The sequence below is a fragment of the Aricia agestis genome, chromosome 2, assembly GCF_905147365.1.
Source record: "Aricia agestis chromosome 2, ilAriAges1.1, whole genome shotgun sequence".
NCBI lineage: Eukaryota > Metazoa > Arthropoda > Insecta > Lepidoptera > Lycaenidae > Aricia > Aricia agestis.
In genome coordinates this window covers 11,631,000-11,655,998 of record NC_056407.1, presented here as the reverse complement: position 1 = coordinate 11,655,998, position 24,999 = coordinate 11,631,000, and the positions used below count along the sequence as shown (strand labels likewise).

Below are 24,999 nucleotides of genomic sequence, written 5' to 3'. Positions count from 1 at the left end.
TGAACCTCTATCCCGTGACGCCACGGCGACATATACGTACGTTGGAGTGTATACTGCATAACAACTTGTAAAACTTATCTGGGGCGCCTTGAAGACGGCTGATAGAGAAGTCGTGGGCGTTTTCGTTATGTCAACAGAGAGAAAATCAACTTTATATTTACACTAGATGTCCCGCGCGGCTTCGCCTGCGTAAATTAGGAATTTTACAGAAACCGTACATTTTCCCATAAAAAAATATTTCCGTTCTTCCCACATTTTCCTGAGTTTCTTCGGTCGTATTAGTCTTAGAGTGATAATGTAATATAGCCTATAGTCTTACTCGATAAATTATCTATCTAACACTGAGATAAGTTTTTAAATCGGACCTGTAGTTCCTGAGATTGACGCGTTCAAGCAAACATACTCTTCAGGTTTATAATATTAGGAAGGTATAGATTATTTTTAATTTACGCTTAACAAACTCGAGTCTCGATCTAAAAGACTATGAAATGGTATAATATGGTAGTGATGATGATGATGATGATGATGAATGTAATTTGCATAGTAGCATATGCTTTCTGTTCTTAAAACAACGCCGAAACTCCCAAACTTGTATCTGTAAAGAATCAGGAGTTCTCTCAGCACCTTCCGAACCACGCTATACCAGGTATACCTCGGTGCAAAATCTTACTTGTTTGTAGCATATGCTTAGAATACTTCTCACGAAACCGAAGTCACCACATGTTTCCCTTTAAGTTTTGAGGAGTTCCCTCGATTACTTATGGATCCTTCATCAGATCACCACTTTTGTGAATATAATACCAAATTGCGATAATACCCTATATAGCAAAAGAAAAATTTTGAAAATCGGTTAACAAACGGCGGAGTAATCGTTGAATATAAGAAAACGAACATAACACCTCCCCCATTTTGAAAGTCGGTTAAAATTGTAGCCTATGTGTTATTCACAATCAATAGGCTATATTATACATCAATAAGCTATATTATCGTAAAGTTTCATTAAAATCCGTTTTGTAGTTTTTGCGTGAAAGAGTAACAAACATCCATACATCCACACATCCATACATCCAAACAAACTTTCGCCTTTATAATATTAGTAGGATTAAAAAAGAAATTCTCGTTAAGCTCTACAAAGAAAACTAAGTGAATGTTTGATCAAGCTACCAAAATAGGCACAAGATTTAGTAACCAAGGCTTCGTCACAGGCCAGGTTTAGGAAATAAGCAAACAATTGCTTAGGAAGCCACATCCTGCTTGCTCAGTATCAACATACACGGCTCCTCTTAAGCCTTTAAGTGCTCTCCAAACCCATGGGTCATTGGACTTAATAGAGGGGCCAAAGTATAAACTTTATTAAAACACAGCATTATTAGTTAAAGTAACAGTTAAGGGATGTTGTAAAGAAACTACTGAAACGCTTATAAAACTCTATTCAAGTTCAGTTTATAATAATAGAGCAGATCTTATAATCTAACTACTAATTATTACAATCGTTTTTGTATAAAATCTAATATATAAAATTCTCGTGTCACAGTTTTTCATACCAAAAATTATTTAAGTATATGTCAAAATAAAATTTGCCGGGACAGCTAGTATAAAATAAACCTCGTTTTAATGAGTAATTTTCTTTTTATTGGGTGACGTGATATTTAAATAAGCAGCACTATACTAAAATTAATTTAAACGTGATAAGGTAAAAGAATCAGAATGATTGTAAATATCATTCTTTCCATACTAAGGGCCTGGTTCAACACTTCCTGATAAGTGACGAATAGACTATCCACCGATTAACTTGGAGAATCTAAAAAAAAAGTTATGAATAGCCTATTTGGCACTATTTTGCAGTAATTTGGTTTGGGGATAATATGTTGAGTCCTAGGAAATTTACATAGGATACTTTTTATCCTGGAAAAATCTCGCAAAAATCTAATCTCGCTCACCGGTGAGCTTATGGGGATTGATGGGTTAATATTATAAAAGAGAAAGTCTGTCTGTCTGGCTGTCTGTTACCTCTTCAGGCCCAAACCGCTAAACCGATTTTGCTGAAATTCGGTATGGGAATAATTTGAGTCCTAGAAAAGGACATGGGACACTTTTTATTCAGTAAAATGTACGTGATAAACGAATTTTGGCGCAACGGAGTTGCGGGCGTCATCTGCAGGCGTAGCATGGTCACCATAGAAAAGTTTCCTTCTACGGAATAATAGACAAAGTGACAGTTAGATAAGACAAAGTGATAGACAATGGAAATCCGCCATTTTGTCGATAAAATATGTCAGTATGTCGATTCTCTCCCATGACTAATGTTAGCCATGCTAGCCCTGCTGGTATTGTATAATATATTTCCTTTTAACTCGATCTTAGCCTCTAACATAAACCTTTGATATGGTAAAATGTGGGGCATTATACAAGTGTATAAAAACCCCCCATCTAAAGTACATCAGAGATGATTGATTACTATCGACGACGCTCCACATGCGAGCATTAAAGGAAGCCTTTAGAAAAAATATTTACCAGCACAAATATATCGACGATCTGCATTCACACAACCCGGCCTAATCACTATTGATGTCGGAAAAAACGTAAATTGACCACAATTGGTAGCGAAAAAATTATACATGGCCTACAAGGCTGATTTGGCGATTAAAGTCACCCAGCTAATCTTGAAAAGAGTCAATTAAGCGACACATTTTTAATCGACTTCAAAAAAATGAGGAGGTTATTATACTCACACCCTTCCATCAATAATATCAATTCAATGTCTATTTAATATTATTTTGCATGTGGCCGAATTAATATCGCAGGTTTCTTTTTGTGACAGCAGTTGTTATACCTCTGCGTCTGCGCCATTATGAAATCTATATCTATGCTAATATTATAAATGCGAAAGTATCTCTGTCTGCCTGTCTGTCTGTCTGTCTCGCTTTCACGCCAAAACTACTGAACCGATTGTAATGAAATTTTGTACACAGATAGTCTAAAGCCTGAGAAAGGACATAGGCTACTTTTTAACTGGAAAAAGGGGTTTTTAAGGGGGTGAAAATGCGTAAATTTGGTCAAATTAAGTTAGTTCCAAAAACTCAAAACAGATGGCGCCAAGAGTCCCCTAGATCGCGTTATTGCTTGCTCATGCGTATTTCTATAAGAGGTGGTACCATGGTGAGTTAGATTTTTCGATTCTTTCGATTGTTATACACGTTACTAAGTTATAACTCACCTACCAACTTAGATATCAAATTCAAAAACAACAGCGCCAAAACTACTGAACCCATTGTAATGAAATTTTGTACACAGATAGTCTAAAGCCTGAGAAAAGACATAGGCTACTTCTTACTGGAAAAAGGAGTTGTAAGGGGTGTTTATGCGTAAATTTGTTCAAATTAAGTTAGTTCCAAAAACTAGAACAGATGGCGCCAAGAGTCGCCTAGATCGCGCTATCGCTTGCTCATATGTATTTCTATAAGAGGTGGTACCATGTTGAGTTAATATTTCGATTCTTTCGATTGTTATAGTATGTTATTGAATAACTCACGTACCAACAGATATCAGAAACAACAGTCTACCAATAATAAATACTAAATAGTTTATGGCCTATGGGTATTGGGCAAAGCTAAAGTTGTGTAATGCACCTAAGTTGTGTAACGCTAAATAAGCTTGGTATAAAAAAGTTTAATTTAAAAAAAACATATTATGTGCACACTACACGACTGTTTTGGGTATTTTGATTTAAGGGGTACCAGGGTTTCGAAAAAGCTTTTGACACCAATTTTATTGACACCGCGCACTATAAACTGAAGTCCACGCGGACGAAGTCGCGGGCAACAGCTGCTAGTAATATTATAAATGCAAAAATATCCTTATAAGTCTGCATAATATGGTTTTTTTGAAGAGTCCTTAAGGTTATTGTAATAAGTAATACCGTAACTCATATTTAGGAAAGTGAACATTACTAATGGCAGTAATCTTTAGGTACCTATTTTCATTGTTTCAGGCAACGAAATCTCTACTCTCATATTTTACACGGAATCAAAGGCTTAAGAAAAATAAAACTCTAACGCGAACTATATTTCAGATGAACAAAGCCTTTTCGAGTTAACTGTACTAACTTTAATTTTGTTTCACCATTTTAAAGATTTTCCATGCTTTCTTTGTTAAAACGTGCTTTAATATCTTTAGTGCTCGGCCAATATTGACTTTGTTTAAATGGAGGGATTTAAGAGTAAAATATTGTATGCAGACCATTTTTCAGTTATTTTTAACTCAAATTAATGTTATGTGTTAAAACTATAAAATCAGATTCAATGTCAACCTCTTTTATGCTATCGCTTAAAAAAAATACTAAAACGCTTTAAATAACATACAAACAATTAAGTAGAAACTGCAACTAAAAATTTCAAAACTCCCTTTTATTCTGTCTACTCTGCTTTAATCATAACGGTATTGAAATTACAATTTTGTGTACGTTGTCACGAGAATTTTCCTTATAATTCAGGAAGAATTTTACTTTTTATGGATGTTGACACCAGATTTTTAATCCATCGTAGCGCTTATTTTCTGAGCTAACCTATTTTCGTAGCAGGAGCAGTTCTTTCTGAGAAATTTAATTTTAGATTTTTCTTAATAACGACTGTTTTAAAAATGGAAATATTTAATTATGTTTTTCGTTTATTCACAGTTCACATTGCTTCAAAGTTTTCAGTAAAGTAGGTTGGTAAAAGCAGCTCTTAACATAATATTTAAAATTTTCTGAATGCAACGTATTAATATAATATTTTGTAAATGTTACTTTACTGGCGTATTACACTTAGGTATTTGTGTATGACGTATAAGAATAATATTAACATTGGATTATTGGTTCATTATATTATTATCAAAACTAACTGATCTGTCAAACGTTGTTCTTCCATATAATTGTGACTGACTGATTGACATAGTGATCTATCAACGCACAGCCCAAACCACTGGACGGATCAGGCTGAAATTTTGCATGCAGGTAGATGTTATAACGTAGGCATCCGCTAAGAAAGGATTTTGATAAATTCCAACCCCAAGGGGTTCAAATAGGGGATGAAAGTTTGTAATATATATATTCATTTTTCGACGATTTTCATGAAATTTTGTATATAGGGTGTCATTTAATAGTGTTTTATCGAATGCCGAGCAAAGCTCGGTAAAATAGCTAGTGTTATTATTATATAGAAGTATAATAATATATAACAATTGCTTCCCACTGCTCAAAGTTTAATATTAAGGGTGTCTGGCAGCTGTCAAAAATGTCCGGCACTGGAAGACGAGACTCCTCGACTTACCGCGTAGAATATCAGCTTTGAAATTAAGTTTTACTCTTTCTGGAATTTCAGGTAGACCTTCAGAACTTGACACGTCCTATAACCGCGACCGAAACTCCAAAGTTGCTGTCACAAAAAATCAATACCGTGATTAAGGATTGTTACACTTTTATTTTCATAAAACCGGTCGTGTAAAACATAATTGTTTATTAATAAAAGCGGAAAAAGTGCATGAAAAGTGTATATTATTACCTACTGTGAAACATGAATTTCCACCAAGAAGTTACGGTACATTCAATATCATATTATACACCTTTATTTTGTATGAGAATAAGACGTTGACTGATTCTCAGACCTACCTGATAAGTTCACAAAGCTTAATATAATACCCCAGGAAAATAAACATTCGACCTCGGAATAATTAGCATAGAGCTGAAATTTGGTAGAGACGTTAAATACACTATTACAAATAAAACCTCAAAAGTCTCCTTGTGCTAAAAAATTTATTCAAGGTCAAAGGCAGGAAAATGAGGTTTTTCCCGTTTTTTTCCCAAACTGTACATTTTATCACAAAAATAGGTAGGATAAGAGTGTAGATCATAGAATTCTCTACAAAAAATATGAAGACACTTTTTTCATACGACTTACCATTTCTTATAAATAGTGGGCTTAAAGTTTAGGAAAATCATATTATTTATTCTATACTTGTATTATAAAGCTAAAGAATTTGTGAAACTACTTCTTTGAATTGAAGAATTCGTTTTTTGTTGGATTATCTTATATATCGAGGAAGACTTGAGCTATATAACATCACGATGCCACCAATAGGAGCAAAGAAACAGAAGAAAATGGGGAAAAACGGGGAAAATTAGGTGAGCACTTGAAATTTTCACAAAGGCCTTAAATTATAACTGTACTTTAATAAATATTAATAGTATTAAATAAAATAAAAAAGTAAGGCGCTCTCATACAAAAAACACAATTTTGGCCTATTTTTGCTCTATAACGGTACGGAACCCTTCGTGCGCGAGTCCGACTCGCACTTGGCCGATTTTTTTCTTACGTTTTGAATTAAGGGCTTAATGATCTAGAATCTAGGATAAAATTTAAGAAATTTGGCTCAACCTTGTATAATTACGTACAGGCCATTTCCTATTTATATAAAAAGAAATGAGAAATTTGAACTAGATCTACATTAACATTATCTGTAGACTGTAGGTAGTTTTTACATGTATACAATAATTTCTATGATCCATTTAATGAGACTTACCTAAACGTACTCATAAATGATAGTATAGCATGTTAATACAAGAAGATGGTCCAGAAAAGACGCTAAGTATGATGAATCGTTAGGAAGCGATCCGTCTTGTTTACGCGAAAATACGTACAAATTGTACCACTTCTATGAAGTACTGTGAATATTCATGTTGAGGTTACTTTACTTTGGTCTATTTCTTGCAAAAACAGATGTACAAAATTCTTCAGTCAAGCGTTTCGCAATTAACGTTTATTCAAAAGAGAAATTATTTTATTTATATAGTCTTATTTAAGTAAATGGAAAAAATATGTTGTAAAATAAATGAGGGCCATGAAATAGTAGCTGAGTTATTGTTTTGTTGTAAAGATGTAAATAAGAGCTATAATATTATAGCATTGTCTGCAAAAACAATGAAATCCGACCTTGTACACTGGAAATCATTGGTATAACTTTTTATAAAATTGTACACAACACATAAATTTACACAATAAGTAACATGAAAAAACTTCCCGTTTTTTTGTGTTAATGGAGGCTTTAGGGCCGAAAAAAATATTTGAAATAGAAGAAGTATGGATTATATGTGTAGCCAGATATATTAGCTTGGTTATGAAGTAGATAAGTCACAAGTTTTATTAAAATAATTAGGGAAAAAATGAGTTATTGACCGTATGTTACGAAATGTTACTTGTTCGATTCCTCCACTCACGTCTTCAATTATTTTCTTTCTTTCTAATTTAATTAAGTCGAAAATAATAGTCTTAAATGGAACTTATTTTCAGCAGAAAAACTACTAAGCTCAAAATTTACAGAGCAATATTTCCAAAATCGCTCAGTTTCAAAAACCAAATGCCGAATTCATAGATCTCCATAAATAACGGATTAGGACATGAATAGCCAATTTTCAGCTCAAAATTTTTCGTCGCGATGAAAAAATATTGTGACGCGCAATAAAACTTTTTGCTCTAGAAAATCTAGAAATTATTATTTATAGGTGTAGCCCGCGGTATTATTGTTTGGCCAGAAATTTCTACAAACTAAATAAATAAAAATCTCAAATGATGAAAATATTTTGTTCCGAAATCTCTTTAAAAACTCTTCTAAGTTCTGCAAATTGTTGTATTGGTTACTATTATGACTACATGTGTGAATAATTGTGAGAATAATCAAATTATAAGTATTATACATATATATTATAATAATTATAAGTATTACAATATAAGTAAGTATTACAATTAAGGTAATGACGATACTTACAAGTTTTATTAAATTTTATTCACACTAAATTTAAATTGTATACAGTGTGTAACAAAAATAAGTGATAATACTTTAGGGTGTGTACGTGTTCCTTGTAGAGAGTTCACTGTGAAAGTAGCAGCGCTGAAAGACGAAAAAATTTTTTCACTTTTGTATGGGCAAGGGCCCGAGAGTCACGAGTTTCTGCATACAAAAGTGAAAAAAAATTTTGGTCTTTCAGCGCTGCTACTTTCACAGTGAACTCTCTACAAGGAACACGTACCCACCCTAAAGTATTATCACTTATTTTTGTTACACCCTGTATAAATATTTTTTTAGGAATTAGAATGAAGAGTATATTACCCCATATTCTAAAAGAGGGGTTGTTACTTATACTAAACCACAAATACCCCCTATAGATCTCGAGCCACTCTAATACCATCTCATCGGCGCTCTACGAATATATACACACTGCACCATGTGCAATCAGTGTTATTGCGCTCTTTTTAACTGACTTCCAAAGACGAGGAGGTTATTACGTTCGGCTGTGGATATGTTTTTTTTTTTATGTATGTTCAACGATTACTCCGCCGTTTGTGAACCGATTTTCAAAATTTTTGTTTTGTTATATTAGGTTTCACTCCAATTTGGTCCCATTTTCACAAAAGTGGTGACCTGATGATGGGATCCATGAGTAATCGAGGGAACTCCTCAAAATTCAAATGCAAACATGTGGTTTTTTTGGTTTCATATGAAGTATTTCAGGCATATGTTACCAAAAAGTAAGATTTTGCACCAGGATACACCATGATTCGAAGGTGGTGAACAGAACTCATTACTCCTTATAGATACACGAGGTTTTGCCCGCGGCTTCGCTCGCGTTAAGAAGTATTATTATATACAAACTTTCATCTCCTATTTGAACCCCTTGGGGTTCGAATTTATCAAAATCCTTTCTTAGCGGATGCCTACGTTATAATATCTACCTGCGTGCCAAATTTCAGCCCGATCCGTCCAGTGGTTTGAGCTGTGCGTTGATAGATCGCTATGTCAATCAGGGTTTCGGCGTTGTCTTAAGAACTGAAAGCATAATATAGTACTATGCAAATTTAATTAATCATCATCATCATCACCACTATTCCACCATACATTATTGAGAAATCGAGGGAACTCCTCAAAATGTATATGGAAACATATAGTGATTTCGATTATATGAGAAGTATCCTAAGCATATCCTACCAAAAAGCAAGATTTTGTAATCCTTCCTACTAATATTATAAAGGCGAAAGTTTGTTTGGATGTATGGATGTTTGTTACTCTTTCACGCAAAAACTACAGAACGGATTTTAATGAAACTTTACAATAATATAGCTTATACATCAGAATAACACATAGGCTACAATTTTAACCGACTTTCAAAATGGGGGAGGTGTTATGTTCGTTTTCTTATATTTAACGATTACTCCGCCGTTTGTTAACCGATTTTCAAAATTTTTCTTTTGGTATTATAGGGTATCATCCCAATTTGGTATTATATTCACAAAAGTGGTGATCTGATGAAGGATCCATAAGTAATCGAGGGAACTCCTCGAAACTTATAGGGAAACATGTGGTGACTTCGGTTTCGTGAGAAGTATTCTAAGCATATGCTACTAACAAGTTAGATTGTGCATCGAGATATACCTGGTATACCGTGGATCGGAAGGTGCTGAGAGAACTCCTGGTTCTTTGTAGATACAAGTTTTGGAGTTTCAGCGTTGTTTTAAGAACACAAAGCATATGCTACTATGCAAATTACATTCATCATCATCATCATCATCATCACTATCATATTATACCATTTCATAGTCTTTTAGATCGAGACTCGAGTTTGTCAAGCGATAATTAAAAAAAAATCTATACCTACCTATTATTATAAACCTGAAGAGTATGTTTGCTTGAACGCGTCAATCTCAGGAACTACAGGTCCGATTTAAAATCTTATCTCAGTGTTAGATAGATCATTTATCGAGTAAGACTATAGGCTATATTATATTATCACGCTAAGACTAATACGACGGGGGAAACATTTTTTATGGGAAAATGTACGGTTTCTGTAAAATTCCTAATTTACGTGGGCGAAGCCCCGCGGGACATCTAGTTAGATAATATTCCATGGTTCCCCGTTCCGAAGGTGCTAAGAGAACTCCGGATTCCTTATAAATACAAGTTTGCGGCTTTCGGAGTTGGTTTAAGAACTGAAAGCATATGCTACTATGCAAGTTACATTCATCATCATCATTATCATCACTACTACCAGTCACCAGACCGTGAATTATCTAATTATAACCCTATTGTTGGTACTTTTAATCGTCTTTAAGATTGAAACCCGAATGTGTCGAACGATTTAATAAATTATAATGTTGATTCAATGTAAATGATTGGACCTTGGTGTTTAGGTTACCAAGTTAGCAATTTGATCATGAGATCTTTGAGGTATGCTAATCTTCTTAAAATTTATACGGACGATTATAGTTATATTCGAGCATAATATTATATTATGTTGATCTGATGAGTTTTCATTAGTGTAATAATAGAAAGAAAGTCACTGAACAGAACTTTAGAGCCTTTAAAGACAGGCGTATGAACATTAATTTTATCATTGCTTGATTAACGCCAAGCATAATTATTATACAATGATATATTATATATGCTTGGAGTTGCTTAAGCAATAATTCTGAAGTGGTATTGATCTCAGACAATGAGTTCTCATAATCATGAAAGTGTATCCTGGATCCAAAGTCACTAAGCATAACCTGCATAACACATTAGTATGTACAGGAAACCTTATAAATGACTAAAAAGAGTGAAATTATTATTTTTAACAAAAAATTAAAACTGACTTCCAGGGTAAAAACAATAATAATTTATAATGAACAAAAAAGTATTAAATAATTTAATAATTCTTACACTTTGAAGTGCCTTAGGCATAATTCTCCTAAACCTCAACTATTTCTGTAAGTACACAATATCTTCATTATTTTGAAGTCGGTACCAGTTTTAAATATAAAAAATATTTTGTCATAGAACTTAGTATTATTAGCTGATACCGTCTTCAAAATAATGAAGATCGTGTACAGAAATAGTAGAGGTTTAACAGAATTATGCCTAAGGCACTTCAAAGAGTAAGAATTATTAAATTATTTAATATTTTTTGTTCATTATAAATTTTTATTGTTTTTACCCTGGAAGTAGGTTTTAATTTTTTGTTAAAAATAATAATGTTGATACTTTTTGCAACCTTTTTAATTTTTAAGAATTTGTTTCAGAAAATTATTAGATTATCGATTGGGCTATACGATAATAAGCTATAATTTTCATAATTTTAAGGTGGGATTTCACCATTCACACTTAAAACTTCGTTTTATAAAACTTAGTTCTCATTGAACGTGTCCACGTTTTGTTTCAAATGGATTTCACAATCCTCTTTTGAACGCGATCAATAAATCTAAGTTTACGTGACGACACGCAATGATTTTACTGATGAGCTATACCACGTTCATTTAAAAACTTTTTAAAAATGGCTCCGTAGTGCCAATGCTTTTGCCAATGTCAAAGTGGTTGATGTGACTCTGCTTTACGATGGGTTGGTTTTGTGAAGAAACAAGGTATAATTTGAGACGCATACGGATGTTGAAAAATCTAGAACAAGCACAAATATTTAGGGTTAGTACTATACACCTCACAGTTTTATTTTGTCAGTATGAATATATTATGTACTTACATAAAATTTCAACAAAATATGGAGTATTTACAAAGTACAAAACAGATTTTAGATTGATACGGCGAGGAATTGTAGGGGGGAGGATATCATACAGGGAAGGTTGGTTCCTTGGACATGAGAAGAAAATGTGGTCTAGAGTGCCCTCGTCTAGGCCGCATTCACATAAGGAGTGATCTCTCTCCCTAATCTTGGCCAAGGAAACTTGCGTGCAACAGTGTCCCATTCGAAGAAACGACACATCAACTTACCAAACGCCAGAATATGCGTTCGGTAAGTTGATGTGGCGTTTCAAAACCATCTTGACATTTTTTTCGTTTCTGTTTTTCGATACACCATGATACACTGATAGGACTTGAACAGGTTTTATGAAGTAAACCTCGTACATTGGGCGTTCAGAAAATAAAACTCGGATTTGCTATGAATGCGTTTAGTTTATGTTGGTAAAATGCAACTCGGTGTTATAAACGCGTTTATATGTATAGAACCGGTTCAGTGTGCAGTGTGCACTGAATGCGTTCCATTTTTTTGGTGACATCGGCCCTTTAGAGTTCCATAGTAACTACAACCTTACAAGAAACTCATAATTTTGCTTTGTCCATCTGCTCTTGGTTAATATTTTGTTTGAACAAAATTTTGGAATTTTATTAGATGATCTGAAAATAGACTGACTTACACTGTTTTTTTTCTAGCCTTGTACCAACGTACCTTTGTATTATGTTTCGACAAAATGAATGCTCATTTTGCTTCTTGAATAATATAATGATTAATACAGACATTAGTATTCATAATATTATTATAACGTTCATGAACAACTTACATAAATTCTAGACGTACGAGATTGGGAAACGGGGAATTCCATTAAATTACTGATCGACTTTGGTGATTAACAACCGCCGTACTCGCAATAAATATAACTGTGGAGGTGTAAATTTAAATTTAAAAATTCAAAACAAAATTGTTCTAGCAACATACATCAACATGAAATATTGCTGCACCAGCAATTTATTGAGTACACGGTAAACAAAGCATAATGCGAAGTTGCAAAATTGTTTTTGAAAAAATTGCCAAAACACGCTGGTTACTCTAACAACAACAAAACGATTTGGTTTCTCTATTTTTAAATCTCGTATCTGTGAAATTCGGTTGGAATAAATTGAAAGTGAATATGTTTTTTCGTGTCCCGCATACCTCGCATGCAGTGGCATAGCAAAGTGGTTAAATAGATAAAAATAACAAACTGTGCAAGTAAAACAAACTTATTTCTGTTTTTTTTTTCTTCAAAGGTTGTTTCCTTAACTTAACTTTTGAATCAAAGTATACAAAATCTACCTTTCCCCTCATTAAAAAAAGATCTCTTATGGATGCCGCTGCAACTGTTTGATTAAGTTAAAAAAAATGAAACTGTGGAATTTGATATAGGTGTCGCAGCCGACTGGTTTAAATAGCCGATCAATCAAACAGCTAGCCTTTTGACTGAACAACGCCATTCAATCACACGTCTATACGTCGTTTAGCCGACTTGTTGACTACAACGTTCAACACTACAGCTAGACGACGCTTAGCCAACTGGTCTGTTTTTGTTTTGGCGGGGGGCTGTGCCCCCCGAGCCCCCCTTTTATTTAAAGGCGGTCGCCGGCTGCTGCCGCAGCACGCTCGCTGCGCTCGCTCGGCTCCCTCTGTGTTGTGGTCTAAGTTCTAACCTAACCTAACCAACTTTTGGACTTTCTGGATTGTGTTTGTTTTTGTTTTGACGGGGGGCTGTGCTCCCGAGCCCCCCTTTCGCGGAAGGCTGCGTCCATCCATTTCATAATCCCGTAATTTCTCCTCGAATATTTGTTGAAATTTTAATTCACTCGTATGTGCCTCGACAATTTTTGTCTCTTTAATAACACTTGTAACTTTTATTAACTACTTTCTTTCCGAAAAACAACCACAAACACCAACAAACACCTGCTAGTTGATGCCATATTGTAAATAAAACGCACCTAGCGCCGCAGCGGTGCGCGCTGAACTACTTCAATTAGACGGCGGCTTTTGAATCAGCTCTAGTGTTGAACGTTTTGAGCGACTAAAATATTCAAAAGAAAAGCTAGACGTGTGATTGAATGTCGTTGTTCAGTCAAAGGGCTAGCTGTTTGATTGAACGGCCATTTAAACCAGTCGGCTGCGACATAGGCATCGCTTATTAATAATAATATTGTTAATCGCTGAGAATACTTTTTTCGATGTATTGTTCATTGACGACATAATATTATCCATATCGAAAATAATAATTTTATTATTTTCGACGTCAATATTTTGTGAGTGTACATGTCAATTATGGGTCAAACGCGATATTACCAAAGATAGTTAACGTTAAGTGATATTAACGCCGAGTGATATTAGCCACTTAGTGTAATTAAGAACTCATGTAGCATGTATTATATGGATCTCAGTGTAAAAGAACAACAAAGGCTTTGAGGAGTTATTAACGCTTTGTTCCAGGAACGATGAACTTCTGCCCTGAGGGTCTGTGAGCGATGGCGCGTACTGCAGCCGCCTACCTCTTCACAGTTCATTTTCTCGCTTGTATTATTGGTGAGTACGTTCCTAATCTCGTTAAAGCATTTGTGAAATAGCTTTTTGTTGCGCAAAAGCTGACTAGTCGTAGTATTGACTGGGAGTGTCGTGTAGTTAATGGTAAAACTTGTATAAGCTTATATTGCGCCGTGTAACATGTTTTTGTAATTTTTATTGATAAATAAAGGTTAAAAAAAAATGTTAACTATACATCAAATTACAAACTCTATAATATTGTGCACAGTGTATAAGCAGAAAATTGCAAATTATTTAATTCTAAACAAAATATTATTATGATTCCTACATTGACACTGCGCTAAATCGCGTAGGCGCAGTCCAAGTAGGCGCAGTTCAAGTAGGTACAGCAGAGGCTCATTCGATAACTGTTATAAAATTTCACCAACATTTTACGGTGTAAAATTATTTTAAAAGGGCGAATAAATCTCGCTCATAATTTTCTCAATTTTAACGCTGTCAGTTGCAAATTAATGAACGCTAATCAGATAGATTAATCACGCTATTCAGAGATGTGCAAAGAAATTGTGCGGAAAATACGGCCCAGGCTGAGATCATGATTGAGTGATACATTTTAAATATCGGGCTTAGGTTAATCTTCTTCACTTCCAATTTCAATTGACGCTTTGTTGACACTTTTTGGAGTTTCGGAGTAAACAAAATTAGGTTTTTATCCTATTACAAAAATTTTAAGGGTTTTTTGTAGCTAAAAACGATTGTTTTAACAAGTTAAAAATAATCTAATATATAATACTCAAAGATGACTGACTGCCATGATGATCTATCAACGCACAGCCCAAACCACTGGACCTGGATCGGGCAGAAATTTGGCATGCAGGTAGATATTATGACGTAGGCATCCGCTAAAAAAGGATTTTGATCAATTCCACCTCCAAGGGGTTAAAATAGGGGATGAAAGTTTGTATATAATTATACTTCTTAACGCGAGCGAAGCCGCGGGAAAAAGCTCGTGTTTCATAAGTTTAGATACTATCACTTATTACTGCTGAACTATGCCGTAAATTTTTTAATATTCGTGCACGAAGTCTTTGCTAGTTGATATAAAGAATGTCTTAAAGCTGAGAGTTCATTTCAAAGTCCCAAAAGAAAGAAGGGAACACGAATTCGTGTTACAGACTTGGTATACACTATACAGTACAGGGGCTCGAGTGGTTTAAATAGTCAATATATTATGTATATTGATTGGAAAATCATCGTGAACTTGATGTCGTGCATGCAAACATGCCCCTAATTGTCGAATTTAATATGTAAAATAGTTGTTGCCAACTTCTTTCTCGCAGTAAAAACTTAAAACTATAATTATTGTGCCTAGTGTTAAAGCATGTTTATCAATCGGTCGCATCGGTTATGCATAAAGAGATAACGGAGAGTCAAAATAAACTTGCGCACTTATTACATTAGTTTGGATAATTAAAAAAAATACGGCCAAGTGCGAGTCAGACTCGCGTACGAAGGGTTCCATGCCATTATAGAACAAAAATAGGCCAAAAAATTGTGTTTTTTGTATGAGAGGCCCCCTTAAATTTTTATTTTATTTTAATATTATTGAAGTAGATGTATAATTAAGGCCTTTAGGAAAATATCAAGTGCCTATCTGTTGCCAGTATTTACATCGAGAAAAAAGCCAAAAAAATCACGTTTGTTGTATGGGAGCCCCCCTTAAATATTATTTTTTTTTTTGTTTTTAGTATTTTTTTTGTTATAGCGGCAACAGATATACACAATCTGTGAAAATTTCAGAAGTCTAGCTATAGCGGTTCTTGAGATACAGCCTGGAGACAGACGGACGGACGAACGGGCGGACGGACGGACGGACAGACAACGAAGTCTTAGTAATAGGATCCCGTTTTTGCCCTTTGGGTACGAAACCCTAAAAACACGTGTTGCCGTGTTGTAACATTAAGATTAAGAGTAATACGAGTAGTAACATCATCTAGATTCTAGCTCAATGTCGAATATCAGATTCGGTAATATTATGTTGAATACAGGAATATATTTCAAACATTTTACACGTCGATATCTTGGCTATCGGATATCTCCATCTATCGGCATCCAATAACAATACCGAATCGAATCATCGTGTTCTGAAGTTGCTAGCATTTTAAACATTTCTTATAATATACTTACTAGCTGTTTGACCGAGCTTTGCTCGGTATTCCATAAAACACGAATAAAATGACATTTTCTAAAAATAATTCTGGATCGATTTATCGCCCCCGAAACCCCCTATATACTAAATTTCATGAAAATCGTTGGAGCCGATTCCGAGATTCCAATTATATATACATATATATATACAAGAATTGCTCGTTTAAAGATATAAGATTACATCTTCTCTCGTGGCTTACTTGTTATTATGGCTATCATTTTTAGGACTCCGTCCCAAACGGTCAAAAACGGGAGCCTATTACTGCGACTTTGATGTCTGTCCGTCTGTCTGTCTGTCTGTCTCCAGGCTGTATCTCAAGAACCGCTATAGCTAGACTTCTGAAATTTTCACAGATTGTGTATTTCTATTGCCGCTATAACAATAAATAAGTACTAAAAATAAAATAAATGTTTAAGGGGGGCTCCCATACAACAAACCTAATTTTTTTGGTCTTTTTTGCTCATATCAATAATGGCAATAGGTAGGCATTGAAATATTCACAAAATACTCAGTTGTAATTATAATTTAATAATTAATAATAACATTTAAATAAAATAAATAATTAATGGTGGTTCTCATTAAAAAAAAAAATATTTTTTACCTATTTTTGCTCTATAATGGTACGGAACCGTTCGTGCGCGAGTCCGACTCGCACTTGGCCGATTTTTGTAACAATGACGAGGCCCATTGGTGACGAGCTTTAATACTGTATACAATATCTTCTTCTTCTTAGCTCTTTCCCACTTCACGTGGGGTCGGCTCTATCGCGAAGAAATTCTAATTTCAAGAAATTCTTGGGTGGTCGCTTCAGGTAATTTATTTACAGCTAGTGCTTTAGTCCACCATGTGGCTGCTTTTAGCTCTCATAGCTTGCAGATACGATGCCTTCTTGACCACATAAATACAATATTATAATAAGACAAAAATTTAAATAAAACTTGAACTATCGATACCGTCTTAATAAAATAAACCGTAATTTCTAATGAAATAGCTACCGTACGTGACTAAACCGATATTCCCCGACCTATCTGGCCAGGTATTGTGCGGCTCGCAAATATGAATACAATATATTCGTAATTTTCTCCTCGAATGGACAGGTAGGCAATTGCAAGCCCGAATAGTCTAGCCTTAACAAAGTCTGTGCTTCATATCGTATTTTAGGATATAAATGCCAGTGACCTATAAATATCTTATTTAATAGGTAGTTCCTGAACCGATCGCGATGGTAGGCAACGTAGTTTCTTCGTTCGACTTTCAAAAAGTGTATCATGATACCCATTTTGAATAAAAAGATATTTTATGTATTTATTTATTTAATAGCCGCCTAATGCGCGGGGTACAATTAATTGTCTACTAGGGCTGATACCTTAGTGCCCCCGCGCATTAGGCGGCCAGGTCGCGCGGCCAGGTCGCTGCGGCCAACTAATTCTTCTATGATATTTATGTAGGTGCGCGCATTACGCGACCAGCGGCCAGTGGCCACGCTCTGGCCGCGCGACCAACGAAAAACATCGCGACACACACGTGGCCAACGAGATACGGGAATTTGTATGAAATTACTCTACGTGCGCGCACTGGTCGCCGCGGCCACACGTTTTTTGTATCCAGTATTCAGTAATATAATGGTAATATGGGGTTTTTTAGACATTCTCATATAGTTAAAATATTATCTTCATATTGCAGTACGTCTAGAAATGTGTGATATCATATTCCTTTCGTAAGCCTCTCCCGTAACAATGGATGAATCCAAAATTTCTTGGTCCTTTTTTCTTTCTCTTTTGTAATAATGAACAAACTAGCGCAACAATAATTTTTTCTTCAACATCCATTTTGAAGCACGAAATGAATTCGACTGTCTGTGGTCGCAGACGTGGCCGCAATGTTGGCCGCAAAGTGCGCGGCCTGGCCGCAGCGACTGGCCTCGCGACCTGCCTACCTAGCATACGCCAACGAGATATCTCACTCTCGAGATAATTAAATTTTGACATTATGAGACGAGTAGTTACTCGTCTCATAATGTCAAAATCTCGACATTATCTCGACCAAACTCTATAAAAATGTGTTATTTCGATTATAGATCTACGCGAGAAAAAATGTTTGTCATGCTAGGGTGAATAGAGATGAAGAGACAAACCATCAAACATCGAGAAAACATGTAGAGTGAGATATCTCGTTGGCGTATGCTAGATAGGCTGGCCGCCTAATGCGCGGGGGCACTTATATTTTTCTTCATTAAGAGGATTCCACACCGCCATTTTTTCCATACAAACGTTGTCCCCTGTTTCCTCCCTGGATAATGCTAGTAGAGTTATAATTTTTTTCCTAAATATCTACGGCCACTGATACAATGTCCTTATGTTTTCTTTTTTTTCATAATTTAATTATTAAATAAGATATGAACGTTCAAAAACCCAAAAAAATGGCCAGATTTTCCACTGTGTTCAAACGTCCAGAAAACAGATTTGGATGGATTATACAAAAAAAGCAAAACATAGGAACACAGCTCAAGCCTTTTTTTAATCTTTAATGAAAAAAGTACTTAAATCGGTTAAGTTTTGGAGAAGGAATCAGGGGACAACGAATCGTTGATTTTCTGGATTTTCTGCAGTTGTCTCTATCGCGTTCTGCGGTATAGGCTTGAGGTAAGGGAGACAGCTATAGATATTACACGTACTTTTTTTTCATTTCTCTAGCCGCTGTGGTATCCTCTTAATAAGATGTACCTTGGCTTTATAAACATGGAAATACTTCCTTTAAAGGTATATGCACGCAGCTTTACGCGCAGCCACAGTGCTTGGAAATCCCTTGAGAAATATTTCATTTCCGTGGCAAAAAGTACTCTGAGTTTGTGATGTAAAAATTTTAAAGTATGGCTTATTGAAATGTAGTTTTGTAGGCTTTGCAAATATCAAAGCAAACAAACAGTCTGTATTTCCTTTCTGTTTTAAGCATTTAAAACACAAACATTAAATAAGTATGTTTGTGTTTTAAAATATGAAATACCGTATATTTATTATTCAGGAGTGGGCGGAAGGACCGACAGAGTGTCCGTTTGTCTGCCCACTCTTGATAACTTCGGTAATTGTTATATTAATTAACAAAATTTTGCATAATTTTTTCTTATTTCCCCAAATGTTTTTATATTGTAATTATAATTTATGCTCTAGAAATAATAAGATTTAGCTTAGCTGGTTTCGCTAAAAAAGGCAACGTAGATACGTTGCCTTTTTTAGGTATCGGGGGTAAAAAGTGACCCCACTCAAATGAAACATAAAAATTATATCAAAACAGTTTTTTTTTTCAAATAAATGATTTTTGTATACTGAAATAAACCTCTTAACCTCAATAAATTTCAGCTTTTAAGGCCCATAACATGAATGAATAATATATATGTATGTAACTCCACTTTCAGCAACAGTAGAGCCACGTACATTCGTCATCCGCAGCACTACCCGACGTAACGAGATTACACGGAATCAGAAGAGCGTACAATGTACATATTTATATAGTAAAATTATCATAAAAAAATTCGAACGTCTGGGGCAACTTTTGACTCCCGATACCAGTTAAGGGTTAAATAAAATTTATGTTTGTAGTAGGTACAACACAATATTATGATAGAGAAAAAGATCCCCGAAAGCTCAGGCTACCTGTACCTTTTTCACAATAATCCCCATCCTAAGCTTCCCGATTAGCATTAATATTAACTAATCCATTAGCGTTTTGACACTAAACTCCCTTTAGGACACAGGAAATCCCCAAAGTAAAAAGTTGGGAAGGTCTCACTTGGATTTATCTAATATTATTTTAGAGTTTCGTCTTGTCTGCATTTTAAATTCAGCAAATCTAATTATTATCCTTATTTTGAAAGTGGGTTGAAAATCTGCCAACATTTTTGCTTAATTTATTATACAAAATACAAAAAGATATTTTCCACCCGATTTTAAAAGGTTTTGGAAATTGAATTCAGGAAGAGAAATAACCTAAAACATGTTAAAAATCATAAACAAATGAAATAACAAATATTTGACACCAGATGACGCCCGCAACTCCATTGCACAAAAATTCGATTATCGGAATAAAACGTTAAGTAATTTATATTCGTCTCTGTGTGCGTCAGTTAGAAATGGATCTCACGGCATCTACGCGTCACGTTGCAGTGGGAACTAAGGGTCAATTTAGATCGCGAGGCGAGGCGAGGCGCGGCGCGGCATACATTTAAATTGAAAAAAACCTAAGGGTTTATTCAGGCCACAACGCGTTCCTAAATTTATATGGATTTGACAGATTCGCAAGACGTCTCGCGCAATTGAAATCTGACAAATCCATACAAATTTATGCCGCGCCGCGCCTCGCCTCGCCTCGTCGCATTGCGCTCTGAATCAACCCTATTGGCTGGTTTACACGTATTAAGTAGATAAGTAGTCAACTAAATTTAAACTTATGACTTTATACTTACTTAACTAAATTTTAACTTGCTACTTGCTACTAAATTTTGTGTTTACATGCAATTAATAACATATAATTAAGTTAAAATTTAGTTAGCTACTTATCAACTCAATACGTGTAAACCAGCCATTAGGGTTGATTCTCGCGCCTCGTCTGACGTCTCGCGCAATTGAAATCTGTCAAATCAATCCCATCAAAAACATCCTGTAAAAAAAACAAGTCTCGCAACTCAGTTTTTATACCGTAAAAATGTATGAGATCCATGCAATACCAAGTCGGTTAATTTATTCAGTCCCTACCTAGGAGACATTCTGTCTCAAGTTAGTACGTAAGTTATTATCATATCAATATTAAAAAATCTTTTACGTTTTAAATAAATAGATCGACTTGGACATCGCATGATTAGATTGTTTAGTATAACACTATACACTACAGCACTACGGGCCTGCATCAATCGCATGGAGCGCAATAGACTAAACAATGTAATAATATTATAATAATTATGTATAAATTGTAAGATACATTGGGTTTTCATGCGATAACTCCTACGTTCTAGGAGTTTGGATATATTGGACAAAAGAGAGATAGGGCGGTAATTGGAGGGGTTAGATTTTATGCCGCTTTTATGTATAGGAAATACAGCCGCCACCTTCCATATTTTTGGAAAAGTTCCTGTTTCTATACTTAAGTTAAATAAAATTGATAAGGGTTCGGCGATGTATTTGCATAAAACTTTTAGAATTTTGTTATCTATTTCATCGAGACCTGGAGAGATATTTGATTATAAGAGTTATCACTGTTAATGTCTGAACCTATAATATTAATATTTAAATCACCAACGATAAATAAAGAAGGTCTATGAATAGTATCTAACACGTTACCTAGAGATGTTATGAATTTCTGTGCGTTGGAAAAGGAGGGAGATCTGTATAATGCTAAGTGAGTAATTTCGTTTTGAATGGTAATTTTTATGCCATTGGCTTCTTCAATATTTGGCTCCTCGGCATAAGCCGACCACTTAGAGCTAACATATGCGATAACTCCACCTGCTTTATTTATGAATTTCGTGGTATTAAAACTGTGGTAACCGTCAATTTGTTTAATCACCGAGGATTCAGAGATCCAGCATTCACTCAAAACTATAGCATCAAAATTAATTCCTAGTCTCTCTAATACTACCAATAGGCCGCCAAAATTATGAAGTACACTACGGATATTTAAATGTAAAATTTTAAATGAATACTTACCTATATTCTTCTTACAATCTTCGAGAAGTGGAATAACTCGACATTCTATATTTAAAGATTGATCAATATCATTTAGAACATCTAAAAACATTAAAAATATACATTATTTATTATTATGTTATGAAGTTTCAAAGAAGAAGTTGAGAATGCCTTATGAGTTTTATAATTTTTAGCTGCGATAATACTTAAGATTGGTGAAACTTTTATTACAAGAAGCAAGGTAAGTAAATTTATAGTAATCGGGTGTATGAGAATTATGTGCATTTTGGCTATTCTATTAAGTGTGTGTATTAGGAGTGAAGATGTGCGAGGTGTGTAAGATGTATGTAATATTATACAGTTAACAATCACAAAGGTAAGTATAGAGAAAAATTGACAAAATAAAGAAAGAAAAATAATATGGACAGTACAAAGCCAGAGGGAAAAAACTTCTGAAACTTCTGAAAAGCAAGATGATAATATTATAACAAGATTATACATCTTTTCCGGATGTGAGGCGGTGCAGGTCTTCCAAGGACCGGATTTGTATTGGTGGGCTGCCTTTACGTCCTTCTCGCTTTCTGATGAAGACAGATGCATCGCGAACCCAACAATACCTGTAACCATTTTCTTTAGACCATTTACGAGCCTTGCGATAAAGATGGCGACACATAGGCAGGAGACGCTCGTTTATGTAAACCTTTGTCGAGGGGCCTGAACCTATTATGTCCTTGCTATCTAGAAATCGTCTGGTTTCACTTTCTTTCAGAAATTCGTCTCGTTTTATTCTTCGCGTAAAAGATACAACGAGGGGTCGAGGCAGGTTCTTGGGATTCTTGATTTCATCTGTGTGCTGTGGTCCAAAGCGGGAAACGTAATTTAGATCTCGTTCGTCGACTTCGATTCCTATTTTGGTGGCAGTGGTCAGGACTAGGTGGTACGGGTTCTCCCCGGGAACTTCTGGGATGCCTAGAATTTCTAATTCGGAACGCAAGGAGTTTTGTGCCTGGTTATGGAGCTGGTTTTGGAGAATGATTATTTGAGCTTTGAGTTCACCATTTTCTTTCTCTTTGTCTTCTAAGACTTTTATGCGATTTTCATAGAAAGAACATTTATCCGACAAGTCATCTAATCGTTTACAGTATTCGGCTTGCATCTTCATCATCTCTTGACGGAAAGAACGTAATTCACTGGCAATAGTGTCCAGGTTTGTAGAGACAGGGGATGCGGGACGATCATTATTATTAACTGCCGATATTGTTTTATTTGCAGCTTTACGTGTGGTCATTTTTAGCGTAAGTTGTAGTAATTGTGTATTCAAACTTAATATGATAATAACTAATTGCACTGAACAGGCACAACAGTAATTATATATTGCTAATTAAAGACACTAGGTTTTCTTGGTGAAAGTTCTTCCTCATGACGTATGACCCTATATAATAATAATACAGTTATATTTTAATACAAAAGAGGTTAAATACGACCGACATAACTTACGTAGTGTAAGAATCCAAAGATGTTGAACTAATCCAAGTACTGAACAGATGATCCACAAAAACCAGCAGGGAAGTAAATTTTCTCAACCGTGTAATAGAAACGTATGCTCGTAAAATTATTTTTATGTTATTCGCGACCATAATATTCCCGGAAGAGCCTATTGATGGGATTGTAATAGAATTTTATAAAGAGTTATATTGTTTTATACCTTCTATTACATTTTGAAGCCTCCGTGGTCTAGTGGTATAGAGCGCGGCTCTTGACTCGGAGGTCGTGGGTTCGATTCCCGCGTTGGAAACATGTTATTTCCAAGTTTGATTATCACAATGCAGGCTGATCACCTGATTGTCTGACAAGTAAGATGATCCATGCGTCGGATGGGCATGTAAAAAGTCGGCCCTGCGCCTGATCTCTCGCCAGTCACTTGGGCACTATAAAATTACTCCTGCGTAGCTGGCCTGGTTTCAATGGAACCGGCCACCGTCACCGAAACCGGCGTGGGAGCTATTATTATTATTATTATTATACTAAATGAAATTTTCTAGAAATGATTCCTAGCTAGATCGATTTATCGCCCCCGAAACCCCCTATATACTAAATTTCATGAAAATCGTGGGAGCCGATTCCGAGATTCCAATTCCTTGTATTATTTAATCCCTGTGAGGATCGTATTACGACGTATACGTTTTTTTTTGTTTATTAAATATAACGCGATTAAAAAACACTATAATGACATTCGGCGAAACCAAGTAAAAAGTTGTCATTGTCAGTAAAAATATTTAATGTTGTTTCGTACTATTAAGTATCTTTTTCTTTTCAAAACCCGTAAGCTGTAAATTAAATTTTACTTACCCTCAAATCCTACATTATTCGCCATTTAGAGAAAAAATCGTGGAGTTATTTAAAAATAATCGACTGTACCTCGACAATCAAATTCTTTCAGTCCAATAGGTACCTACTATGGCTATAGTAGCTACTTACTCATACTCAACGAAGTGTAGTAATGAAGACCCAGAAAAGGTTGGTCTTGTATTCGCATAAATTGAATGAAAAATGTTTCCTCAATTTTCTCGAAATAATCGCAAAATGGGTAAAAAAATTTTGAAAGTAAAAATTACCGACTAGATTATTCTACTTAAAGTACGCCGTAAAAACTCTTCATAAGGTTTTCAATATGCGTGTATTACCTGGAAAAAGTTTCACCTTTTAAAACATTTAAGAATTTTAAGTCGGCGTCTAACTTTTCTTGAGATCCTTATTTTAAAAGTTTTTTAAAATTTATAATATTATTTTTAATGTATAAGTTTATGATTTTACGAAATTATTTTTAATTAATTACCTTTGAGAAATTTTGACCCCATGTTGCTCAGTGGATGAGCGTGTTGGTAGCTCAAGCCGGGGATCGTGGGTTCAAATCCCGCCGACCGAACAAAAAGTTTTCAAAGTTCCTGGGTCATGGATGTGTAATATAATATAATATAATATAATATAATATAATATAATATAATATAATATAATATAATATAATATAATATAATATA

At 34.9% G+C, this 24,999-nt stretch overlaps 1 protein-coding gene across 1 annotated transcript in view; it reads left to right on the top strand.

Annotated features, from left to right (window-relative positions):
• The window catches only part of LOC121738852 (zwei Ig domain protein zig-8-like), a 50,323-nt gene that overhangs the window by 14,064 nt on the left and 11,260 nt on the right, over positions 1-24,999 (top strand). The window contains exon 2 of the mRNA XM_042131116.1: positions 14,027-14,119. Coding sequence (XP_041987050.1) covers positions 14,062-14,119 — 58 coding nt within the window. The 5' untranslated portion in view covers positions 14,027-14,061. The remainder of the gene's footprint in view (positions 1-14,026; positions 14,120-24,999) is intronic.